This window comes from Schistocerca serialis, chromosome 5 (assembly GCF_023864345.2).
Source record: "Schistocerca serialis cubense isolate TAMUIC-IGC-003099 chromosome 5, iqSchSeri2.2, whole genome shotgun sequence".
Taxonomy (NCBI): domain Eukaryota; kingdom Metazoa; phylum Arthropoda; class Insecta; order Orthoptera; family Acrididae; genus Schistocerca; species Schistocerca serialis.
The window spans coordinates 482,922,244-482,943,506 of NC_064642.1; the positions used below are offsets into that span (position 1 = coordinate 482,922,244).

A 21,263-nucleotide genomic window follows, 5' to 3' on the forward strand; every position below is an offset into this window, starting at 1 on the left:
ACAAGCTTTACGGACTGTTTCCGATCACCGATCAGCGGCAAATGAACTGTCCTTTAATCTTCTCTTGTAAATAAATTAGCTTCTTTACACGAGAAGTGAAGACGACATAAAATTAGCTTTCAACTCTACACACTTTTATGCTCTCTCATACTTAAGACAACACGTATATCCTCAATAGCAGATAGAGTGACTCTTTACATTATTACTAGTTCATTACAAGAATAATTAGATTTTCTTCTAATTACAACACCATCGACTGATGACGAATGAAAAGCAGAGTTCCGCAACAGTCGTTGGCAGGACCTTCTTGCTGTAACTGGATGTCGCTTCAGTGTGGCAGCGGTTAGTGATGATGGTGATGGTGATGATGTTTAGTTTGGGGGGCGCTCAACTGGGCGGTCATCAGCGCCTGTACGAAGTTCCAAGTTTTACACAGTCCAATTTTTAACTCAATCCAATCTAGCAACTGTCACGAATGATGATGATGAAATGATGAGGACAACACAAACACCTAGTCCCTGGGCAGAGGAAAATCCCCAATCCAGCCGGGAATCAAACCCAGGTCTTCGTGATCCGGAGGCAGCAACGCTAGCCAATAGACCACGAGCTGCGGACACAGCAGATAGTACAACAGTTCTGGCCCCGGCAGCGAAGGCTGTGCCGTAGGAGTATTGGGTCGTCCTTGGTCTCGACATGAAATGAAGAAAACAGACATCCATGCAATAAACAGTTGCAGTAAGAAATATATTAAGTATATGAACTGGAATCAATTGCCCTTACATGCAATGAATTTAATCAAGTCGTCGTCTTACCTGTATTCGCTGAGGCGGTAAGAACAGAAGTTGACAGCTTCCGATATTCTGTTACGTAATATAGGCCAGGACAGAGCAGTCGGCATATAGTCTTCCATTATTATGTAGAAAGGCAGCATCACTGAGACTTCAAAAACAAGACACAGCCACCAGTCCTCACACCTCAGAAAAGTAAAGTCTGGTATTATCTGAATTAGAGATGATCGGGTTGTGTACCCAATGGCACCCATATGGCTACTCCAGATGACAGGTCGTATGAAGACGATGAACGCATCTGACTACGCTTGTTCTCCTAGGAGCCTCAGCACATGTATACGTTCATAGTGATGCTGTGCGCAGAATCAGGACTTGTTCGGAAAGACACAGTAGCGCACATCCTACGTCCAGCGCTGCTGTTGGGCGCACCTCTGTAGCCGCGCTTGTCTGCGTCTGCGTCAAGGGGAGCTGCAACAATTTCTGTCGTGGCGATAGTCCGTGATGCTACACACGTCGTCGCACTGTCAATGTGGTTTGTTTACTGTTGCAAGAAAATCCATTTCCCGTTTCAGGGCACATGGTGCGGTTGTGCGATCTTGAACAGCCGAGCGAACAATATGTCAGTCCTTTCAGAGCTAGTGGCGATGGCCGTTGAGATCCTGTTTAGCGCTGAGTATGGCTCTCCTGCCATTCCTGGCCGAGAGAAAGCTCATGCATCCAAGTTGCGTACAAGAATAATATAGAGGAAAGGTGCCTATTACGCGATAGTTCCCTAATATGAGACACCCCAACTGTGTTCATGTTAGGGGTTTCGTAAACACGTCTACTGTGTGCCAGACGACGACACAGCGAGTAGGACGCCATAATTGAGCCGGACACAGTACGTAGAGGTTGATACAAAATTTCTTGTGTTTGGGGTTTTTGCAACATCGGTGTTGAGACAATATTTCAGCTTAAAGGTAAGTGGATATTACTGCACTCTTTTATTGTTGTTATTTGTAACGGTATTACCTATAATTATTGACAATTAGGTTCATTTTCCAACGAACGTTGTTAGCAAGTGTTTGATTCTTTGTGTAAGATGGCGAAATTCCTAATATGCGATAGTATGGGGATCCAAATACGCGACAGTGTCACATATTACGATACCTATCGCATATTGGGGGAACTCGTTCTCTCTCCATTTTTTATATGTAATTTACGCAATACTGTCATGAGATAACAATATTTCATCATTTATTGTAGTAAAATTTTGGTAACTGCGTTTATTTTAATTCGATTAATTTATCATAAATAGGGATTACTTTGACTAGTCTTATGATCAGAAATTGGAATGTTTTCTGGAACTTGATGGACGGTGCACCTGCAAGATCAATATCAGCTTGTCATCCAAGTGGCTGGATACAAACTCACATTTTTACTCAGTGGTTTGAACATTTTGTGAGTCATATAAAGCCATCTTCAAATGACCCTGTCATTTTGATCCTTGATGGGCATTATTTCCACACAAAGAATCTCGATGTGTTAAATAAAGCACGTGAAAATAATGTTCATGTTCTATGTTTGCCACCTCACTCAACGCATAAAATGCAGCCACTTGACGTCGGATTTATGGGGCCTTTGAAAACCTACTATGTCCAAGAGATAGAAACGTGGTTGGCAAGTAACCCAGGTCGTGTTATCACTCCATTATTAATAGCCAAGTTATTTGGGGCAGCTTAAAACCGAGCAGCAGCAATGGAAGCATCTGTGTATGCCTTCAGAAAAACAGGCCGCATCCCATCCAACAGAAACATCTTTAGAGGACATGAATTTTCAATTCACGCCATGCTAACGCTCTTCAAGAAAGAGATGTCAAAAACTGAAAGGAAACTACTGATGGTGATGGTCAAGCTGTCAGCCCGGCAGATATCAGACCTCTCCCACACATTGCAAAACCACCTGGAGTTAGTCAAATAGGTCAAACATCGCGTTCGTGCTCTGCTGCGTTACTAACTTCAACTCCTTATTGTGAAGCAATTGCAAGAATCTAAACAGAAGAAATCAGAGGCTGAAGCTAAGAAAGCAGCGAGAAATTTATTTGGGGAGAAGAGTGAAAAATCTTCCAATCGTAGACCCAAAGCAGAAGAATCGTCTAGTGACTCGGCATCCGATGTCCATCTTGATGAAAGTGGGGATTCAGACAGCCTTGATGACGATGACGCAGAGTATCTGTTCTGTACTGGGCGCTTTTCTGAAGGCAAGCACGGGGATAAATGGGCACAGTGCAAGAAATGTTATCGCTGGGCTCATGAATATCGCGGTGTCACAGAAGACAATTTTGTTTGCCCCGGACGTCGTAAATATAAACCTAAGTAGTGTGAAATGAGTGAAGGATAACAGAAATGAATGAACATGTAAAAATTGTATATTCATATGTCATTATTATGTAATAAAATAATTAAAGCAAAATATTATTACTGTCTCATATTAGGAAACCTTGATCTCACTTCTACGAAAAGTCTTGTTTGTGAAGATTTAATAACTACTCTGAAAGATTGTTTATTATTGCAAAAACTATAATTGTAAGATAAAATTAAATAATGCAAGATCTTATTACCATCATAAAAAATACAACTGCACTTACTGTTAGGTCTTTCAAATGGGTTTACAAAAGAGTGTCTCACATTAGGCACCTTTCCTCTACAGAAGAACGGAAAAGAAAACTGAGGATGTGCTAGATGACGATCAGTTTGGCTTTAGGAAAGGTAAAGGCGCGAGAGAGGCAATTCTGACGTTGTGGTTAATAATGGAAGCAAGACTAAAGAAAAATCAAGGCACGTTCATAGGATTTGTCGACCTGGAAAAAGTGTTCGACAATGTAAAATGGTGCAAGATGTTCGAAATCTTGAAAAAAGTTGGGATAAGCTATAGGGAGAGACGGGTAATATACAATATGTACAAGAGCCAAGAGGGAATAATAAGAGTGGACGACAAAGAACGAAGTGCTCGTATTAAAAAGGGTGTAAGCCAAGGGTGTGGCCCTTTGCCCCTACTGTTCAATCTCTACATCGAGGAGGCAATGATGGAAATAGAAGAAAGGTTCAGGAGTGGAATTAAAATTCAAGGTAAAAGGATATCAATGACACCTTTCGCCGAACATTGCAGTCTTGAGTGAAAGTGAAGAAGAATTATATGATCTGCTGAACGCAATGAACAATCTAATGAGCACAGAGTACGGATTGAGAGTAAATCGAAGAAAGACGAAGGTAATGAGAAGTACTAGAAATGAGAACAGCGAGAAAATTAACATCAGGATTGATGGTCACGGAGTAGATGAAGTTATGGAATTCTGCTACCTAGGCAGTAAAATAATCAATGACGGACGGAGCAAGGAGGACATCAAAAGCAGACTATCCCTGACAAAAAAGGCATTCCTGACCAAGAGTAGTCAACTAATATCAAACATAGGCCTTAATTTGAAGGAATAGTTCCTTAGAATGTACGTCTGGATCACAGCATTGTATGGCAGTCAAACATGGACTGTGGAAAAACAGGAACAGAAGAGAATCTAAGCATTTGATATTTGACGCTACAGACGAATGTTGAAAATCAGGTAGTTGATAAGGTAAGGAATGAGGAGGGTCTGCGCAGAATCGGAGAGGAAAGGAATATGTGAAAAACACTGACAAGGGGAAGGAATAGAATGATAGAACATCTGTTAAGACATCAGGGAATGACTTCCGCGGTACTAGAGGGAGCTGTAGAGGGCAAAAACTGTAGAGGAAGACAAAGGTTGGAATACATCCAGCAAATAACTGAGAACGTAGGTTGCGAGTGCTACTCTGAGGTGAAGAGGTTGGCACAGGAGAGGAATTCGTGGCGGACCGCATCATATCAGTCAGAAGAATGATGACTTAAAAAAATAGCATTCCTGAAACCATGGATTCTATATTCGTATGACAGTCGTGTGATGTATGAGTAACAATATCGCGGAACATTTAACCACAGTATCGACAGGCTACGATCATGTTACTGTCGATTTATGACACGTGCTGGTGAACGTTTCTCCTATTTATACAAAAACCCACAAACAAATGCAATGTCTTTGAACAAAACAGAGGTATCTCATTACTACCGGTCATCTTCAAATTATCTCCAAGGTATTACTCAACAGACTAGAACCACAAGCTGACACAAGATAGGTGAATACTATGCAGGCTTGAGATAAGGAAGGTCATGCGTTTAATAGATTTGAAACCTGCGAACGCTCCTCAAGGCTAGACGCACGGACAACACTGTTCTCATTCGTGGATTTTATTAAGGTTTACGACTCCATAGACTGGCAGACTCTCTTTGACACTTAGAGGGAAGTGGAACAGTCGGAAAAACTAGAACACTCGTACAGCAGACAATTACAAACAACTCATCCAAAATAAAATTTATGGGAAAAATCTCAGTCCCATTCTATATACGTACAGTGGTCAGACAGGATAGTCTCTCACCGCTTTTACTCAATGGTCTTGGACAAAATTATCAAACAATGAGAAGAAAAAGTAAAAGGAATTCAGTTAGGAAGAACAAGTGCATAAAAGACAACTATAAAACGCCTGTCATTTGCGGACGACCTAGCAGTACACAGCAACAAAAGGCAACAAGCACAAGAAGCACTGGAATACTTACATGAAGTCTCCACTAGAGCAGGTCTACAGACATCACATAAGAAAACGCAATACATTGAAAGAAAGAACAACAACCAAACCATGTACACAAAATAGGGAAAGGTCAACAAAGCGAAAAAATTTCAAATGTCTTGGGGAAAATATATAAGTAGGAGGATAAAACGAGGCATCCACCACAGAAAGAACAGAAAACTTCAGAAATCTTACGAACTGACATGGAAGCACCACACAATAAAGGAAATATTTCAAGACAGACCAAAATCAAGCACTACAATACAGTTGTACTATCTGAAGCACTCTGCGCATCAGAAATGACCACAACCGAAGCATTATGCATCACAGAGATGGAAAAAATAAAACGTAAAATCCTCAGAGAAATTTTTGGATCAGTACGCAGAGATGGTAGACGGTTGAAAAGACCAACCAAAGAATTATACGAACGCACAGACGGACTCACAGACACGACCAAAAAACGTCGACTAACATTCTACGGACTCAAACATAGGATGAACTACGACGGGCTCAGAAAGAGTATTTTTGATGTACTAAACAGTTCAATTAAAAAAAGAGATCGTTTCAAGAAAAAGAAGAAGACCAAAAACACGCAGACATCAGTACTGAAGTGATAATGACGGAGACAGAAAGAAAATCATGAACACAAAACCTGAAGTAAAATAAAGAAAGAAAACAGGCAAAACATGGACAGAGCAAAGAAAAGAGGAACACAGCCAAAGAATGAAGAGGTTTTAGGAAGAGAAAAAGAAGAAGGAAACAATAAAAAAATGAGTAATCATGTAACATTCTAACTTAATCACTCCTCTGGAGGCAAAAATGTTCAATAATAATAATAACAGTTTTATGCGTCAGTCACTTACTTATTTTGCCACGCGTTTCGATGAATCACAGCATTATCTTCAGGTGGAAAAGTGTTAAGCTGCGTAGCTGATAGTGAAGAGCACAGATACCTTTCCACAGCTGCAGACCAGTTTATATTCCCTCTGTTTAAGGGGATTAGAGCCGATAAAAAGGCTGCGTACTGATACTTGTTGCTTGCGCACTCTACTGTACTTTATGTTTACACTGACACAATGACAGCGACGTACAACAAACGACAAGAAGTGACGGCGTAAACCTGATGTACAGTGGAGAGCACATGCTATAAGAAGTAACATGCAGCCTTTTCTGACGCCGTCATTTATGGACAAAATATTCATTCAAATGCGATTTCTGAACGACAAACTAGCTGCGTAATCTTTCCATATGTACAGTGGAGGCAGCATTACTTCTACATACTTAGTGCGGTTGCACTGAATTGCTAATTATTTGCGTTTCCAAGCATGTAGTAGGCCTACTCTTCGTGCGATATTGATGTTCGTTGTACGCCGCTGTCATCGCGTTGCAGTTTTAATGGCCAGCAGTGTACAAGTAAACGTAAAGTTACAGTCACTTCACGAAATGTAAACATAAAGTAGCTTTTCGCAACACGAATAACGAGGCATAACTGGAGTCAGTAAAATATCTGGGAGTAACAATGTATGTAGGCATGAGTTTAACTATGCAGCCTTAATTGTGTGTAAAGCAGATGGCAAATTTCGATCCATTGTTAGCATAGTGGGAAACTGTGACACGCCTATGAAAGAGCTTGCTTGCAAAACACTTGTACCAAATATACACTGACGGAGGAAAACGCAACCCAAAAAGGAGTAGTGCAACATAAACAATTGTTTTACGCCAGTCGCATGAGAATGGAGCTAATAACGCCACTATGACTATGCAAATCAGATTTACTTTAAATACGCGGTGTAGCATTCGTGGGCGGTAGTTACCTTTGAGATTGGGCGTGATGAGTTGATGTTAGTCAACAATGGCTTTAAGATGATAAAGATGTCATTATCATTAGCTCTCTGAGTTTGAACGAGGTCTTGAAATAGGGCTACTAGAAGCTGGATGTAGCTTTTGCGATACTGCAGAAAGACTTGGCAGTATGTAGCTACAGTAGAAGTAACTTCAGGTGTGCCGCAGAGAAGTATGTTGTGATCCTTACTGTTCTTGTTGTATATTAATGACTTTGCAGGCAATATGAACAGTAACCTCAGGCTTTTTGCAGACTATGTAGTTAGCTGTAATGAAGTACTGTCCGAAAGAAGCCGCTTGAATATTGTCTGATCTACATAAGATTTGAAAGTGGTGCAAAGATGGGCAACTTGCTTTAAATGTTCAAAAATGTAAAATTGTACATTTCATAAAACGAAAAAGCGTATCCTATGACTATAATATCAATGAGTCACTACTGGAATCAGCCAACTCATACAAATACCTGGGTGTAAAACTTTGTAGAGATATTAAGTGGTATGTTTATATAGACCCAGCCGTGGGTAAAGAAGGTGGTAGACTTCGGTTTATGGGTAGAACACTGGGGAAGTGTAATCAGCCTACAATGGAGATTGCTTTTAAATCACTCGTGCGACCGGTTCTAGAATTTTGCTCTAGTGTGTGTAACCTGTACCAAATAGGACTAACAGGGGATATTGAACGTATAGATAGAAGGGCAGCACAAATTGTTACAGGTTTGTTTGATCCGTGGAAGGGTGTCACAGAGATATTGAAGGAACTGAACTAGCAGACTCTTGAAGATAAATGTAAACTATCCCGAGAAAGTTTATTAGCCAAGTTTTAGGAACTGGGTTTAAATGATGCCTCTAGGAATATACAACAATCGCTCACATAGAGATCGTCAGTTTACGATTAGAATAATTACAGCACGGACAGAGGCATTCAGTTATTCTACCCGCGCCCCGTACGTGGATGGAGCGGCAAGAAACCCTAACAATTGATGCAATGGGATGTACCCACTGTCATGCACTTCACGGTGGTTTACAGAGTATAGATGTAGATGTAGATACATGACTGCTGGCAGGGGTGGTCACGGGAATGTACGGTCGCAAGAAAATCGGGCTCCGGACGACAACGTGGCACTATCAAGACGGAATACCATCGTGTTCGGCATGTGGCTCCGGCGCAAAGTAGTGGATCTGCAGCAGCAACATGAGCAGCAGTTGACATACAGTGACACAATGGACTGTTAGAAATCGGTTACTTCAAGGACAACTTCGAGCCAGATGTCCTGTAGCGTGCTTTCCACTGACGCCATACCCCCGCCATTTACTACCTCTGTGGTGTCAAGCGAGAGCTCATTGGACAGCAGGGTGGAGGTCTGTTGTGTTTTATGATGAAAGCTGGTTCAGCGTCGGTGCCAGTGATGGCCGTGCATTAGTTAGGTGGAGGTCAGTTGAGGACCTACAACCAACCAGTCCGCTTGCTATACATACTGGACCTAAACTAGAGTTATCCTCTGTGGTGCAATTTCGTATGACTGCAGGAGCACTCTCATGGTTATCCCACGCACCCTGACTGCAAATTTTACGTCAATCTGGTGATTCGACCCGCTGTGCTACCATTCATGAAAAGCATTCCAGGGTCTGTCTTTCAACAAAATAACGCTCACCTACATATTTGCTGCTGTAACCCAACATGATCTACTGAGTGTCGACATGTTGCCATGGCCTGCCCGATCACCAGGTCTGTCTCCAATAGAGCACGTATGGGATGTCATCGGACGATATCTCCAGCGTCGTCCACAGCCAGCATTAACTGTCCCTGTATTGACCGACCAAGTGCTAAGAGTATGGAACTCCACCCTACAAACTGACTTCCGACACGTTTACAACACAATGTACGCATATTTGCGCGCTTGCATTCGACATTCTGGAGGTTACAGCGGTCATTAATTGCCACAAAATCACATTTCCAATGGCTTGTCTCGTACTTACATTAACCTGTGATCTTGCAATGTTATTCCGAAATTTCATTACTCTATATGAATTATTTTTTAGCGATGCGATTTTTTTGTCAGTGTACTAGAATACTGTATCAGTTTGCAGTATCAGTATCAGGCGGGGCCAAAGAAGGGATGGCGATCATGCATAAGAACGGCCATACGAGCGGTCCCAGGTATGCTTGACTAACAAGAGACTAACTGAAACACTGCAGAGTCCAAACTAAGGGGCACCTGAAGAAGTATGTATAATACAGTGTGTTTTATTATCACGCGCTAACTCGTTGCGAATAGATTTCTTGGAACAAAGAAATAAGGAAACGTACACACACTAACGGATCTATATTGATTTCAAAGGGAACTAAAAGCCACTGAGTGTTATGACTTGCGAGGTGTTGTTCCACGAAGAAATAGAAACAACTTTAATAAAGCAAGGAAAATAACATTACTATGGGTAACAAACCATTACAGAGATAGTATTCCTTACTGTATTAAATCAAGATTCAAACCCTAAAATTGCTTGGAACTTTGTAGCAATCGGGTTCACATGAGACGTTAAGAAACAGCATGCAAGTGACTATAAAAAAAGTTTACCTTCGTTGTGATCGCTAACATCACCACAGACAAAAGTCACGTTTTGTTATGTGAAAAGCGAAAAGGACATTCATTAGCTGGGTGATCGGCGGCCCACATTACTGTCATATATGTCCTGTGGCAGTAGACATCAGTCAATGTGTTCGAGACACAACCAGCTGACAGCCTGGTTCACGTTTTCATCCAAATACAGATAATTAATGTGTCATTAAATGGACCTGCTCTACACTGTAACGCGCAGCCTGTGATCTTGCGAGACAGGGAGATAAGCCAGGCCCTGATCTAACCCGCTAGGCAAGTTAACAATAGTAGGGTGGTATACCTGCCAACGTGACGGCGGTTTTTAAACGGTTTCCCACGCTCATTTAGACAAATTCTGAGCTGTTTTCCAAGTTCTGCCCCAAAAAATACGGTATACAAATCGTCAGAATACGAAACAAAGTCTACATGAATCACAGACAAATGGTGCACATGACTTCCATCCCTTACATTGGCTTGACGAAGGTGGTACAAGGGAGGGCATCCAGCCACAAGAACGGATAAATGCTAGGGAAAAGAAGAAAACGTCTTTTTAAATGTTGGTAGTGTGGGATAAACAAAAAAGTGATCACAAGAGGTTTTCAATTCTAGCGTTGTAATAAGGATAAAACTAGTTTAAATGGTCGCAGCATATTCTCTGATCATTAGCCTTCTATCACTGACGTGCAGCTCACGCTCTACATACGAGTAGCGCCCAATAAGTAATATAATTTTTTTTACTCGGCCAATTTCGGTTGAAAAAATGCAGAATTTGTTGTGGGACCTCGTAAAATATTTCCGCTTCAGCCCCTACAGTTTCTTGAAGTTCGGCGGAGAGCTGTCTTTGAGTTTGTTTTGGCGGAATCACAAATATTCATAGGCGATAGCAGAATGTCTACGCTGATCTGGCAGGGAAAAAAAGCCCGGCGAATCGTTGGGCGAGGCGTCTGTCATCTCCGCAACAAGGTCGCACAGACCTGTCCAGTGTCCCGCGCACTGGCCGGCCGCACACAGCTGTGACTCATGCAATGTCGAACACTGTCACTCGAAGTGATCGACGGATCGCAATCAAACACCTCACTGCTCAACTGGACGTCTCTATTGGTAGTGCTGACACACTCGTCCACCAGTTGGGGTACTCAAAGGTCTGTGGCTGATCGGTTCGACGCCGCCTAACAGAAGACAATAAACAGTAACAGTTACGAGGTTGCTAGTAAGAATTTTTTGTCGAACATCGTCACGGGTGATGGTGGGGCAAGACCGTCGCATTCATCACTTAGAACCGAAAACAAAACGGCCATCTATGGACTGGCGCCACACCACTTCTCCACCGAACAAAAGTCAAAGCCTGGGCCGGTAAAGTCATGGAGACGGTCTTTTGGGACTCTGCAGAGATTATTCTGCTTGATGTCTTCCCTCAAGCTACAACCATCAATTGTGAAATGTGTTGTGCTGCCCTCAGGAAACTGAAGAAACGACTTAAGCGTGCTCGTCGCCTCAAAAATGCAAACTAACTTAACTCGACATAAACGTTTCCTGGGTGTGGTACCGCGTCATAATGTATAAAACTACTGCTGCTGGAGAAAAGCCAACGTTTCGGCCACGGTTGCACCGGCCTTGTTCTGGGTCTACTGTTCAGTTTTCCGGGTGCGGTACCGCGTCATAATGTATAAAACTACGAGGTGCGGCTAGAAAAAAACCGGACTGATGCTGGAAAAAACATTTATTTACAATTATTTACAATTTCATGTTATCTCCTTCAATGTACTCTCCTCCTCGGTCTCTACACCGCTCCATACGAATTTTCCACTGTTCATAGCAATGCTGCAGATCATTTTCGGTAAGTCCATACATTACTTCCGTCGCTTTTTCTTTTACTGTTTCAACAGTCTCAAATCTAGTTCCTTTCAAAACTGACTTGACTTTAGGGAAAAGAAAAAAGTCACAGGGGGCCAAATCAGGTGAGTAGGGTGGATGATCTAAGATGGGAATGTTGTGTTTTGCCAAAAACGTCTTCACTGACAACGCACTGTGAGCTGGGGCATTGTCTTGGTGAAGGATCCATGACTTTTTTCTCCACAAATCGTTCCGTTTTCTCCGTACTCGCTCACGTAGGGTAGCCAGGATGCTAATGTAGTAATGCTGATTCACTGTTTGTCCCTCTGGTACCCAATCTATGTGCACAATCCCTTTGATGTCAAAAAAAAACAATCATCATTGCCTTGAATTTCGATTTTGACATTCGTGCTTTTTTTTGTCGTGGAGAACCAGGAGTTTTCCAGTGCATCGATTGGCGTTTAGTTTCGGGATCGTAAGTAAAAAACCACGATTCATCGCAAGGAATAACATTTTGTAAGAAGGTGGGATCACTTTCAATGTTTTCCAGGATGTCAGAACAAATCATTCTTCGGCGTTCCTTCTGTTCAATTGTGAGACACTTTGGAACCATTTTTGAACACACTTTGTTCATGTTGAAACTTTCATGAAGAATCTGCCTAACACATTCCTTGTCAACTCCTGTTAACTCAGACACTGCTCTGATTGTTAAACGGCGATCTAGTTTACCGATTTTTTCAATGTTTGCATCAGTTTTTGCTGACAATGGTCTGCCAATGCGAGTGTCATCACTGGCCATCTTTAAATCGTTTCAACCACTCAAACACTTGTGTTCGCGATAAACAATCATCGCCGTACACTTGTTGTAACATTACAAACGTTTCACTTGCAGATTTTCCTAGTTTGAAACAAAATTTGATGTTAACACGCTGTTCTTTCTGTACACTCAACATTTTCCGACGCACAGACAAAACGTCAACTACTTAAAACAGACGCCACGGGCAGACTGAGTGCAGGAGGCAGATGAAACTCGAGCAGTAGGCGGAGCGAGAGTCACGTGACAGGCCACGCGACTTTCAGCCTTATTGCATTCGTTTTATTGTTTCACCAGTACTAGTCCGGTTTTTTCCTAGCCACACCTCGTACAGTAGTTTTATACATTATGACGTGGTACCACACCCAGAAAACGTTTATGTCGACTGATTCTGGCAGCTGAAGCCTACGCAATTATATTAACTTACACTTCTTCATCACAACGTAAAACCTCACACAGGCCTGTGCAACCGAGAGGACTGTTGTTCCTCATCCACCCTAAAGCCCGGATCTCGCGCCCTCCGACTTAATCAATTTGGCCCATTGAAGGATACGCCACCCGGGAAGCAGTACGTGGATGGTGTGTAGATTACTGATGGAGCAAGACGCTGGATCCGACGTCGACCAGTAGAGTGGTGCCCTGCGGGCATTCAGGCCATCCCAGTAAGGTGGGGCAAGACCGTCGCATTCAATGGAGATTATGTGAAAAAAAATTATTTTGTAGCCAAAAGAGTGAGGAATAATATGGTGTATTGGAATCCTGAATAAAACCAGCTTTCAGAAAAAAATGCGTTGCACTGCTTATTGAAGACCCCTCGTACCACTTAACTACAAGTGCGATGTATGTCAGTTCCTCGTTGCACCACTCCATGCCACATATGTAGAGGATCGTCTGCAGTGTAAATTGCCACCACAATAGGAACAAACAGATAACCCCAGAGCTACGTGATGTGAGGTGAAAAATGAAATGGAGAACTTAATGTTAACTTAGGGTAGAAAAGTACTAGCCACGATACCAGTCTGTACGTCACGTACGACAGAAATGTTGGTTCAAAATGACTCTGAGCACTATGCGACTTAACTTCTGAGTTCATCAGTCGCCTAGAACTTAGAACTAATTAAATCTAACTAACCTAAGGATAGCACACACATCCATGCCGGAGGCAGGATTAGAACCTGCGACCGTAGCGGTCTCTCGGCTCCAGACTGTAGCGCCTAGAACCGCACGGCCACTCCGGCTGGCCACAGAAATGTTGACTTTATAGCTCTCAGGTATTGACGTAGCCCTAAAGTTTTGGGACATCATGTACACATCACTCTCTGCTTCTCGTGCAAGGCTTAGAAGCTCTGAATCATTTCCTTTCGCTCAGAGTATCATACCAGAGCAGTAAGAATATCTGGTTCCCTTTTTTTCCCTGTCTTTTGTGTGAGACGCCACATGTTTTGCACGTGCCACATGCACAATGGGGTATCTGAGATGCGACGAATTAAATACCTTTGTCTGGCGTTTTATGTGTGAAACGTTGGTCGAGATGGGATATCGTCTCGTCTGATAGTAACGCGACAGCGAACAGCCAATTCTAGGTGCATTCAGTCCGTACTGCAATCCGAAATCGGCTATCTTTCCCTACGCTTAACACGTTCTCCGTACACTTAACCTCTGACCCAACCCTGACCAACATCAGTTTTCATTCTCTTTTGCATGTTGCTTTCTGAAATGTCATGTGATCTTGATTCAAAGTTGGGGTGCGAACCCTTGCTTAATGCACGAAGGAGTGAAGTCTGTAAAGCCATGGTGTATGGTAATATATCATACCAATTTTCGTTATTTATCGAACGTAGTTTCGTATTTGTCAGTAGATAACTCATTTCAAATAGAAGGGGTTCATGACTTCCTAAATAATCGCTTTGGATCCTATACCGCAAATATATTTCCTTGTGACAACTTGTCAAAAGCTTGAATAACCGCCTTTTGGAGTGAGAACCACTGCGACGCGTACAGAAAGACAGACAGTGAGGTTCTGGAAGGTACTGACAGGGTTGTGGAGCCATGCCGACTCCAGCGCCGTGCCCAGCTGCGCTAGGTTTCTCGGTTGAGAATCCATGGTGCGAACAGTCCGATCGAGGTGGTCCTACAGATTCTCTATTGGGTTTAAATTCGAGCAATCTGGTGGCCAGGGGAGTACGGCAAACTCATCCTGGTGCTCTTCGAACCGCGCACGTGCACAACGAGTCTTGTGACACCTTGCGTTGTCCTGCTGATAGATACCATCGTGACGAGGAAAGCCAAACTGTATGTACGGGTGGACATGAATGCATACGTGTGTCGATCCATTGTGTCTTCCAGAATGACAGGATCACCCAGGGAATGCCCTCCAGCCCGGACACTCCCGACGATTGTTGCAGGGTATCTGCTTTCAAACGTTTCGCGCCGCACATACCGACACGCATCTGTCCAATAGAGCATTCATCTGAAAAGCCCACCTGTCGCCAGTTGCGGTACTGCCATTCAAATTCCAGCCTTCGTCGCCAATGAACAGTAGTCAGCATGGGTGCATGAACCAGTTGCCTGCAGTAGAGCCCATGCACAGCAACCTTCCCTGAGCCGTCGTTGAGGAGACACTGTTGGTAGCCCCTTGGTTCATCTGGCCGAGCAGTTGCACGTTCATCCTCCCGTACACATCCTCGTAACCGTCGTTTACTCCTGTCATCTACAGCGTGTGGTGCACCGCAGTTACCTCGACATCGATCTTGGCTAGCGCCATTTTGTTATGCATGGTGTACTTTAACCACGGCGGTGCGCAAACAGTTTACAAACTTTGTTGGTTCGGAAATGTTTCCGCCCTCAGACGTCAGATAAGTCGTTCTGCTTCCTCATACCGACAACGATTACAATACTTTTTTTTTTTTCATCCTCCCGACACGCTTTATATACCCTCCACTGCTAATGCTGCCACCCGCCGTCTGGGAGTGGTTATTGCACGTTGATGTGGAACATAGGCGGTGGTCACATTAACGTGACTGGACCGTTAATATTTAATAACGAAACACTCGGAATGTCGTGGCAACCTAACTGAGGGGAACTTACGTTGTTACACCAGACCGGAATTAGCAGACTTCGTGGAGGTGTTCATCACGTAAGCATATAAAATGTATCAACTTTCATTCCACTCAGAACTGTGTTCATCATCAAGATTAGTGTGAATTTTGAAACCCCACGGGCACGAAATCGCTCTTGTATTCCTTGTAGCACGGAAGCAGCCTTTGAATATCGTCTTGACGAGACATATGCCTGAGACGTATGGCTTGTCGATTCATGAAGACTGTTGGGTCGAGACAGGGATGAAAGTATATGATTTCCCACTGCATCTTAGACGTGCTCTGAGGATTACAAATAAGGGTACTGGGCAGCCCAGTCAAAGATTCACACATTCACGGTGGTCCATTAAATTTCGGTTTTCAGCCGCATATATTCTTCATCTAACATTTCGGCCGTATACCGTTCGTCAATCTTCAAAGTGAGCTGAAAGAAGGATGCTACAGCTCTCGCTCCGTGCTTTTAAACCTACGGACCGCGCCGCTGCGCTGGCAGCCCCAGACATACAAGTGACAGAGACTTTGATAAGCAGCAAACAAACACACATATAGATCAAATGAACCTGTGGTTATGCAATCGATCCATGATGGAATTCGATGTATCAGTAGTGTAGTAGTGTCCTGTGGTCGGCAGGAAAGAACTAACGATCAAGTGTCAATAGACTTTATTTAAATAAAACGCCTTCTTGGTGTGCACTAATTTCCAAACTCAAGAACAGCAAGAAACACAATAATTATTGTGGAGCCGGCCGGAGTGGCCGAGTTGTTCTAGGCGCGACCGCTATGGTCGCAGGTTCGAATCCTGCCTGGGGCATGGATGTGTGTGATGTCCTTAGGTTAGTTAGGTTTAAGTAGGTCTAAGTTCTAGGGGACTGATGACCTCTGCTGTTAAGTCCCATAGTGCTCAGAATCATTTGAACCATTTGAATTATTGTGGTGGCGAAAGCCAGATAAAAGTTACAAGACAATGAAAAGAAATAATAATAACCAAAATACTACGCTACACAGTTCCAAAGTGGCGTTACACCCAATAAGATACAAATTTCTACAGAAAGGCTATGGCGAGTATCTACTGGGCTAGAGCCAGCGTAGGTATTGGCCAGAGCTGTCCTAGCTGTAGGTACACGCTGCTGATCTGACTCTGCTGGTATGCTAATAACACCGATTCCGCCGACTGATACACTTCGTCACATTAGTTCCAATTGGTGGATCTCTGTCACATGGCTTTTCACGAAGTAGTGCCGTGTTTATGCGGAAAGTTTGTTGATGTTTACATTCACTGGCATGTTTTGATATGAGCTCTTGAAGCGAGGTCGGCAGCCCACATTGCTTGTCTGTTGTGCCGGCCCTCTAACTGAGAAGGGGCCACTACGACAATTAGCGTCAACAATGTTCCATCAGCCCACTTGAAGAAGATTCAATAAAGATGGCTTGATGTCCTTTGAAGAGATATGTTTTCCTGGAGACATACTGAGTCCCAATTTTATCTTCAATAAGGATAGAAGCTGAAGAAATGAATTAAAAATTGTGTCAAGGCCAGGACTTGAACCCAGGTGTTCTGCTATACTATACAGATGTGTTATCCACTACACCGCCCTGGCGTTGTGGCTAACACAATGGTCTAGAGTAGTCTGTGCAGCTATGTTAGCCAGAACTCCAGCGTGGTGCAGTGGACAGCGAATTTGCGTAGCATTTCATTTTTTCACCTTCTGTCCTTTGAAGAGAAGTATTCTGTGTGAGACTGCGAGATGTTTATGGCACTGCATTGCCTTATAATATCGTCCACACTTGACACTGTGCGATTCACAATTACGTTTGGCACAGAACAGGGCGTCTACCTCGTCAGTGTAACCGTCCTGCCGACAGTCTGCAGTAACACCCTTGTTTTGTATGCAGATATTAATAACGTGAGCGGTCACTAATTACGAACTTAGAACTATTGTTGTGGTCCTCAGTCAGAAGACTGGTTCGATTCAGCTCTCCACCCTAGTCTGTCCCTTGCAGTTTTCATCGTCTCAAAAAACTTCTCTGTGACCTACATCCACTCGAAACTGCTTACTGTATTCATCCCTTGGCCTCCCTCTTCAATTTTTACACTTCCCCCTTCCCGTCCCTCCCTCGCCTCTCCCACCCACACACCTTCCTCCGTTACCAAACTAACGTGTCCTTCACGTCTCAGATGTGTTCTGTCAATCCTTCTCCTTTTTGCGTCTCCTCCTGGAAAATCGTGTATACGAATATTACAAATTTTCAGTGGCGTTTTCTGTTCGTGGCTTCTGGTCCACTTCGACTGACACATTATAGCTTTATTTTCTGATAAAATTTACAATTGAATGTTTACAGGCAAATTATTAATTTGTGTTGTCTTTGGAGTAGCAAAACATGAAGTTATTTGCATTGGTGTACAGTATCCAACGAGTGTTCGTTTGTTAAGTCATTAGGAAATTCGGCAAAAATGCATAAACATTATTGCGTATTGGTACAGGTATAACGCTTCCGACATAGGTGGGATTGGTGTAATATGGGAAAGTCACACTAAAGTAGCATCCAGTCTCCACGAGACTGTACTGCGTGTTTCATTTGCATAGAGACTAATGTATGCTGCTTCATGCGGGCGGAATTCAAACCAACGTTGATCTGCATATATCATCCAGTACACGTCACTCACCGAAGCTGCTGTCCAGTTGGCGCATCACAGACTAGTTAAACTGGTTTCCTGTTATTCAATTTTGGTCGGTTATTTCACAGTTCTTAACAATAAACGGTAAGTAAATGTGTTGGCTTTGTTGCCGTGCACTAACCTGACTCTAACATGTTGCTCAAAATTATAGATGCAGTTTTCATTTTCTGAGGAGTGGGTATGAAAAAAAAACTAATATATTGTTTGCAGTGGTGCTAGAAACTTGAAATTTGAGGGAAAAAGCAGACTAAGAAATTTGCAACTTGCATTCATGGTTTAAGAGAAGTGATATTTTACAGGAAGTTTTAAGAGTATTCGCGACTCTATAGTAAACAAGGTAAGTGTCAAAAGACAAATTAAAACATCCAGAATTCATTACACAGTGAGCCACATGAGCTTTTTCTTTGACTTGCTGCTCTTTTATCTCTATATAGTTCCACCGCTGTTCAAAGCTCATTTTAATCTGTAGGTCCACGTATAACTTGCTGTATAAGTTAGTTACAATGTTAGGAGAAGGAAATAGTATGCCACGTCTGATAGAACCATAACTAGTAAAGCACTGCAGTCGTCGAACCAACCTTTCGGTCGAGGATAACTTTACTTTACTCAAGAACATGGCAGTGTGCCAATACAAATCAGAAACCCACAACACTTTCGAGACTGCTGAAAGTATAAAACTGTCATGTTGTCAGTAACATTTTTGTAATTTTAAAACAGATATAAGATAAAAACAGTTGAAAAAGTGAATCACTTGCAATAGTTATTTAGAATTATAAATAGATAATTTTCATTGATGTCATTATAAATAAACCTGTAACTTATTCGCTTTTAAATTGAAATAAAATTTATAAAGAATTAACAAAGTAGGGTGGAGTGTATTTAACAACAGTGCACTTCAACTGAAACTGGTAGGACGACACTTGGAAGGGATATAGTTAAGAGGTGAAAGGAAAAGGGCTTTCGTGGGGTTGTAGGTTGCACGCATTAGCAAAGGTGTCTGTGGGGTTTTAATGTGGAGGTAGTGGTCGTTGGGTGCGGTGCTGAGGGGTTGGCTGGTGAGAGAAGGATAAGGGACAAGGTTTCGATATGGACGGTGGTATGGAAGAGGAAAGTAATGGTGGAAAATGAAGGAGACAAGAGGCTTGTTGTAGTGTAGGATACAGAGGGAACAGCTGTAGCTGATAAGATGTAAAAATATCGGAGTGATCTGAATTCATTGTCTTTACGAGGGAGTCGGTTAAAGTTTTATTAGGAGAGAGTATGAAATGTGCTTGTTCACTGTGAGCAAGGATTGGTAAGAATTTGATGAGCTGGTAAGGGTTCCATGAGAGGGGGAGAGTAAATGGATGTGGAAGGCAAGATTGAGTGTGTGGCCTTAAATGATTTGATGATAGATCTTTTGTAGGGCAGATATCTAGGCAATATTGACGTAGTAAAGAATAAGTGTGATCAAAGTTTTGCAGGGTGTAATCCTTATCTCCATTTATTATGGGCCTTCTGTTGGTTGGTTAGTAGCTGCGCCTTTCATGTCGGTTGCCTGACAGCTATTAGACATTTAAGGTATTAATAGTAGTTGTAAATTATTACGTAAGAGTCATGATAGGGAGTCGTGGCTTGTTTGTTGTTCTGCCTAGGTTTCAGAAGAGGTTGTCTTATGGAGCCCCTGGGTGCACCAGTTGGAAAAATTGATGAGATGGAGCTAGAGGGATCGTTGAGACATTTGGAGTCTAGGGAAGAGGAACAGGAAAACAATGTTGTCAGCGAACTGATCTAGGTGAACAGGAGGAGGTAGTTTAGGAATGTTGGCGTTGTAGTAAAGACGATATTGGAGGACAGAAGGCTGGGCCTTGGGTATCCCTGCAGTAGGACGGGAGACATGGGAATTGGTTTCTCAGATAGTGACAAATGACAGACGATCAGATAGAAATGATATAGTATGGGTGTGAATGTTAACAAACAATAAACAACGTTACAGCAGGCGCTGCCAGCAAAACTCGACAACACACCAGTTGGCTAGCGAATGACGTCACAGCTTCTACATTGTAAGAAGGAAGAATGCGTTGTAGCTCGCCTTCGAGTAGGCGTGCACTAAGATAGACTGCACGCTGCGAGCCAGGCTGCTGCGCCCTAGACAGCGCCAGTCCGCTGTGCTTAGCAGGGTACTTACCGCGCGTGCGCCGAGCTTGAGCGGAGCGGAGAGGAGCAGAACAGAACAGAGCGTCACTCACCAGGTTCGGATCTCCTCCTCGGTGTACTGCACCTTGGGGATGGGCTGGCCGCTGCAGGCAGGTGAAATGCGATTATAGCAGACACGATTGGCGCATTCAGCGCCGCTGCTTATTAGGTTCCCCCCCCCCCCCCCCCCCCCAGGGGCTGCGACTGGCCGCGTATCGCGCCTAATGAAACTGATTACCCCGCCTCCTCCCCCTCCCACGCCCACTTCAGCTTTCGCGCTGCCATCTGTCAGTCAACAGGGGAAGCACACGAGCGCTCCTTTAGCCGAGAAGGCGCACACCATAGGCGCTAGCCACCTTCTCTTCAAAGAGAGAGACCGAATACGTAGAGAGACTGTGGCACTGGATTTAGCGATCCTTGTGGTGCCCAGTATAAAGTAGGAATATCTATGAACATTAAGATATGCACAATAGAATTTTTGTCACCATTGTGATTATGGTACGGCTGAAGTTTTTCCTGCAAGCGCCCTGCAGATTGCTACTACATTCAATTAATACCTAGGAATTATAATTACAATATTAACTTAAATTGGAACGATCACATAATATTGGGGGGAAGGCAAATCAAAGACTGTGTTTTATTGGCAGAACACTTAGAAGATGCAGCAGGGTTACTTAAAGAGACTGCCTGCACTATGACTGTCCTTCTGTCCTTCCTCTTCTAGAGTATTGCTGTGCTATTTGGGATCCTTACCAGGCAGGAGTGAC

The 21,263-nt window shown here is 43.1% G+C and overlaps 1 protein-coding gene across 1 annotated transcript in view; it reads right to left on the bottom strand.

Moving 5' to 3' along the window:
• Positions 1-21,263, bottom strand: part of LOC126480946 (tryptophan 5-hydroxylase 1) — a 280,936-nt gene that overhangs the window by 136,082 nt on the left and 123,591 nt on the right. The window contains exon 6 of the mRNA XM_050104365.1: positions 20,550-20,600. Within this exon, the coding sequence (XP_049960322.1) occupies positions 20,550-20,600 (51 nt within the window). The remainder of the gene's footprint in view (positions 1-20,549; positions 20,601-21,263) is intronic.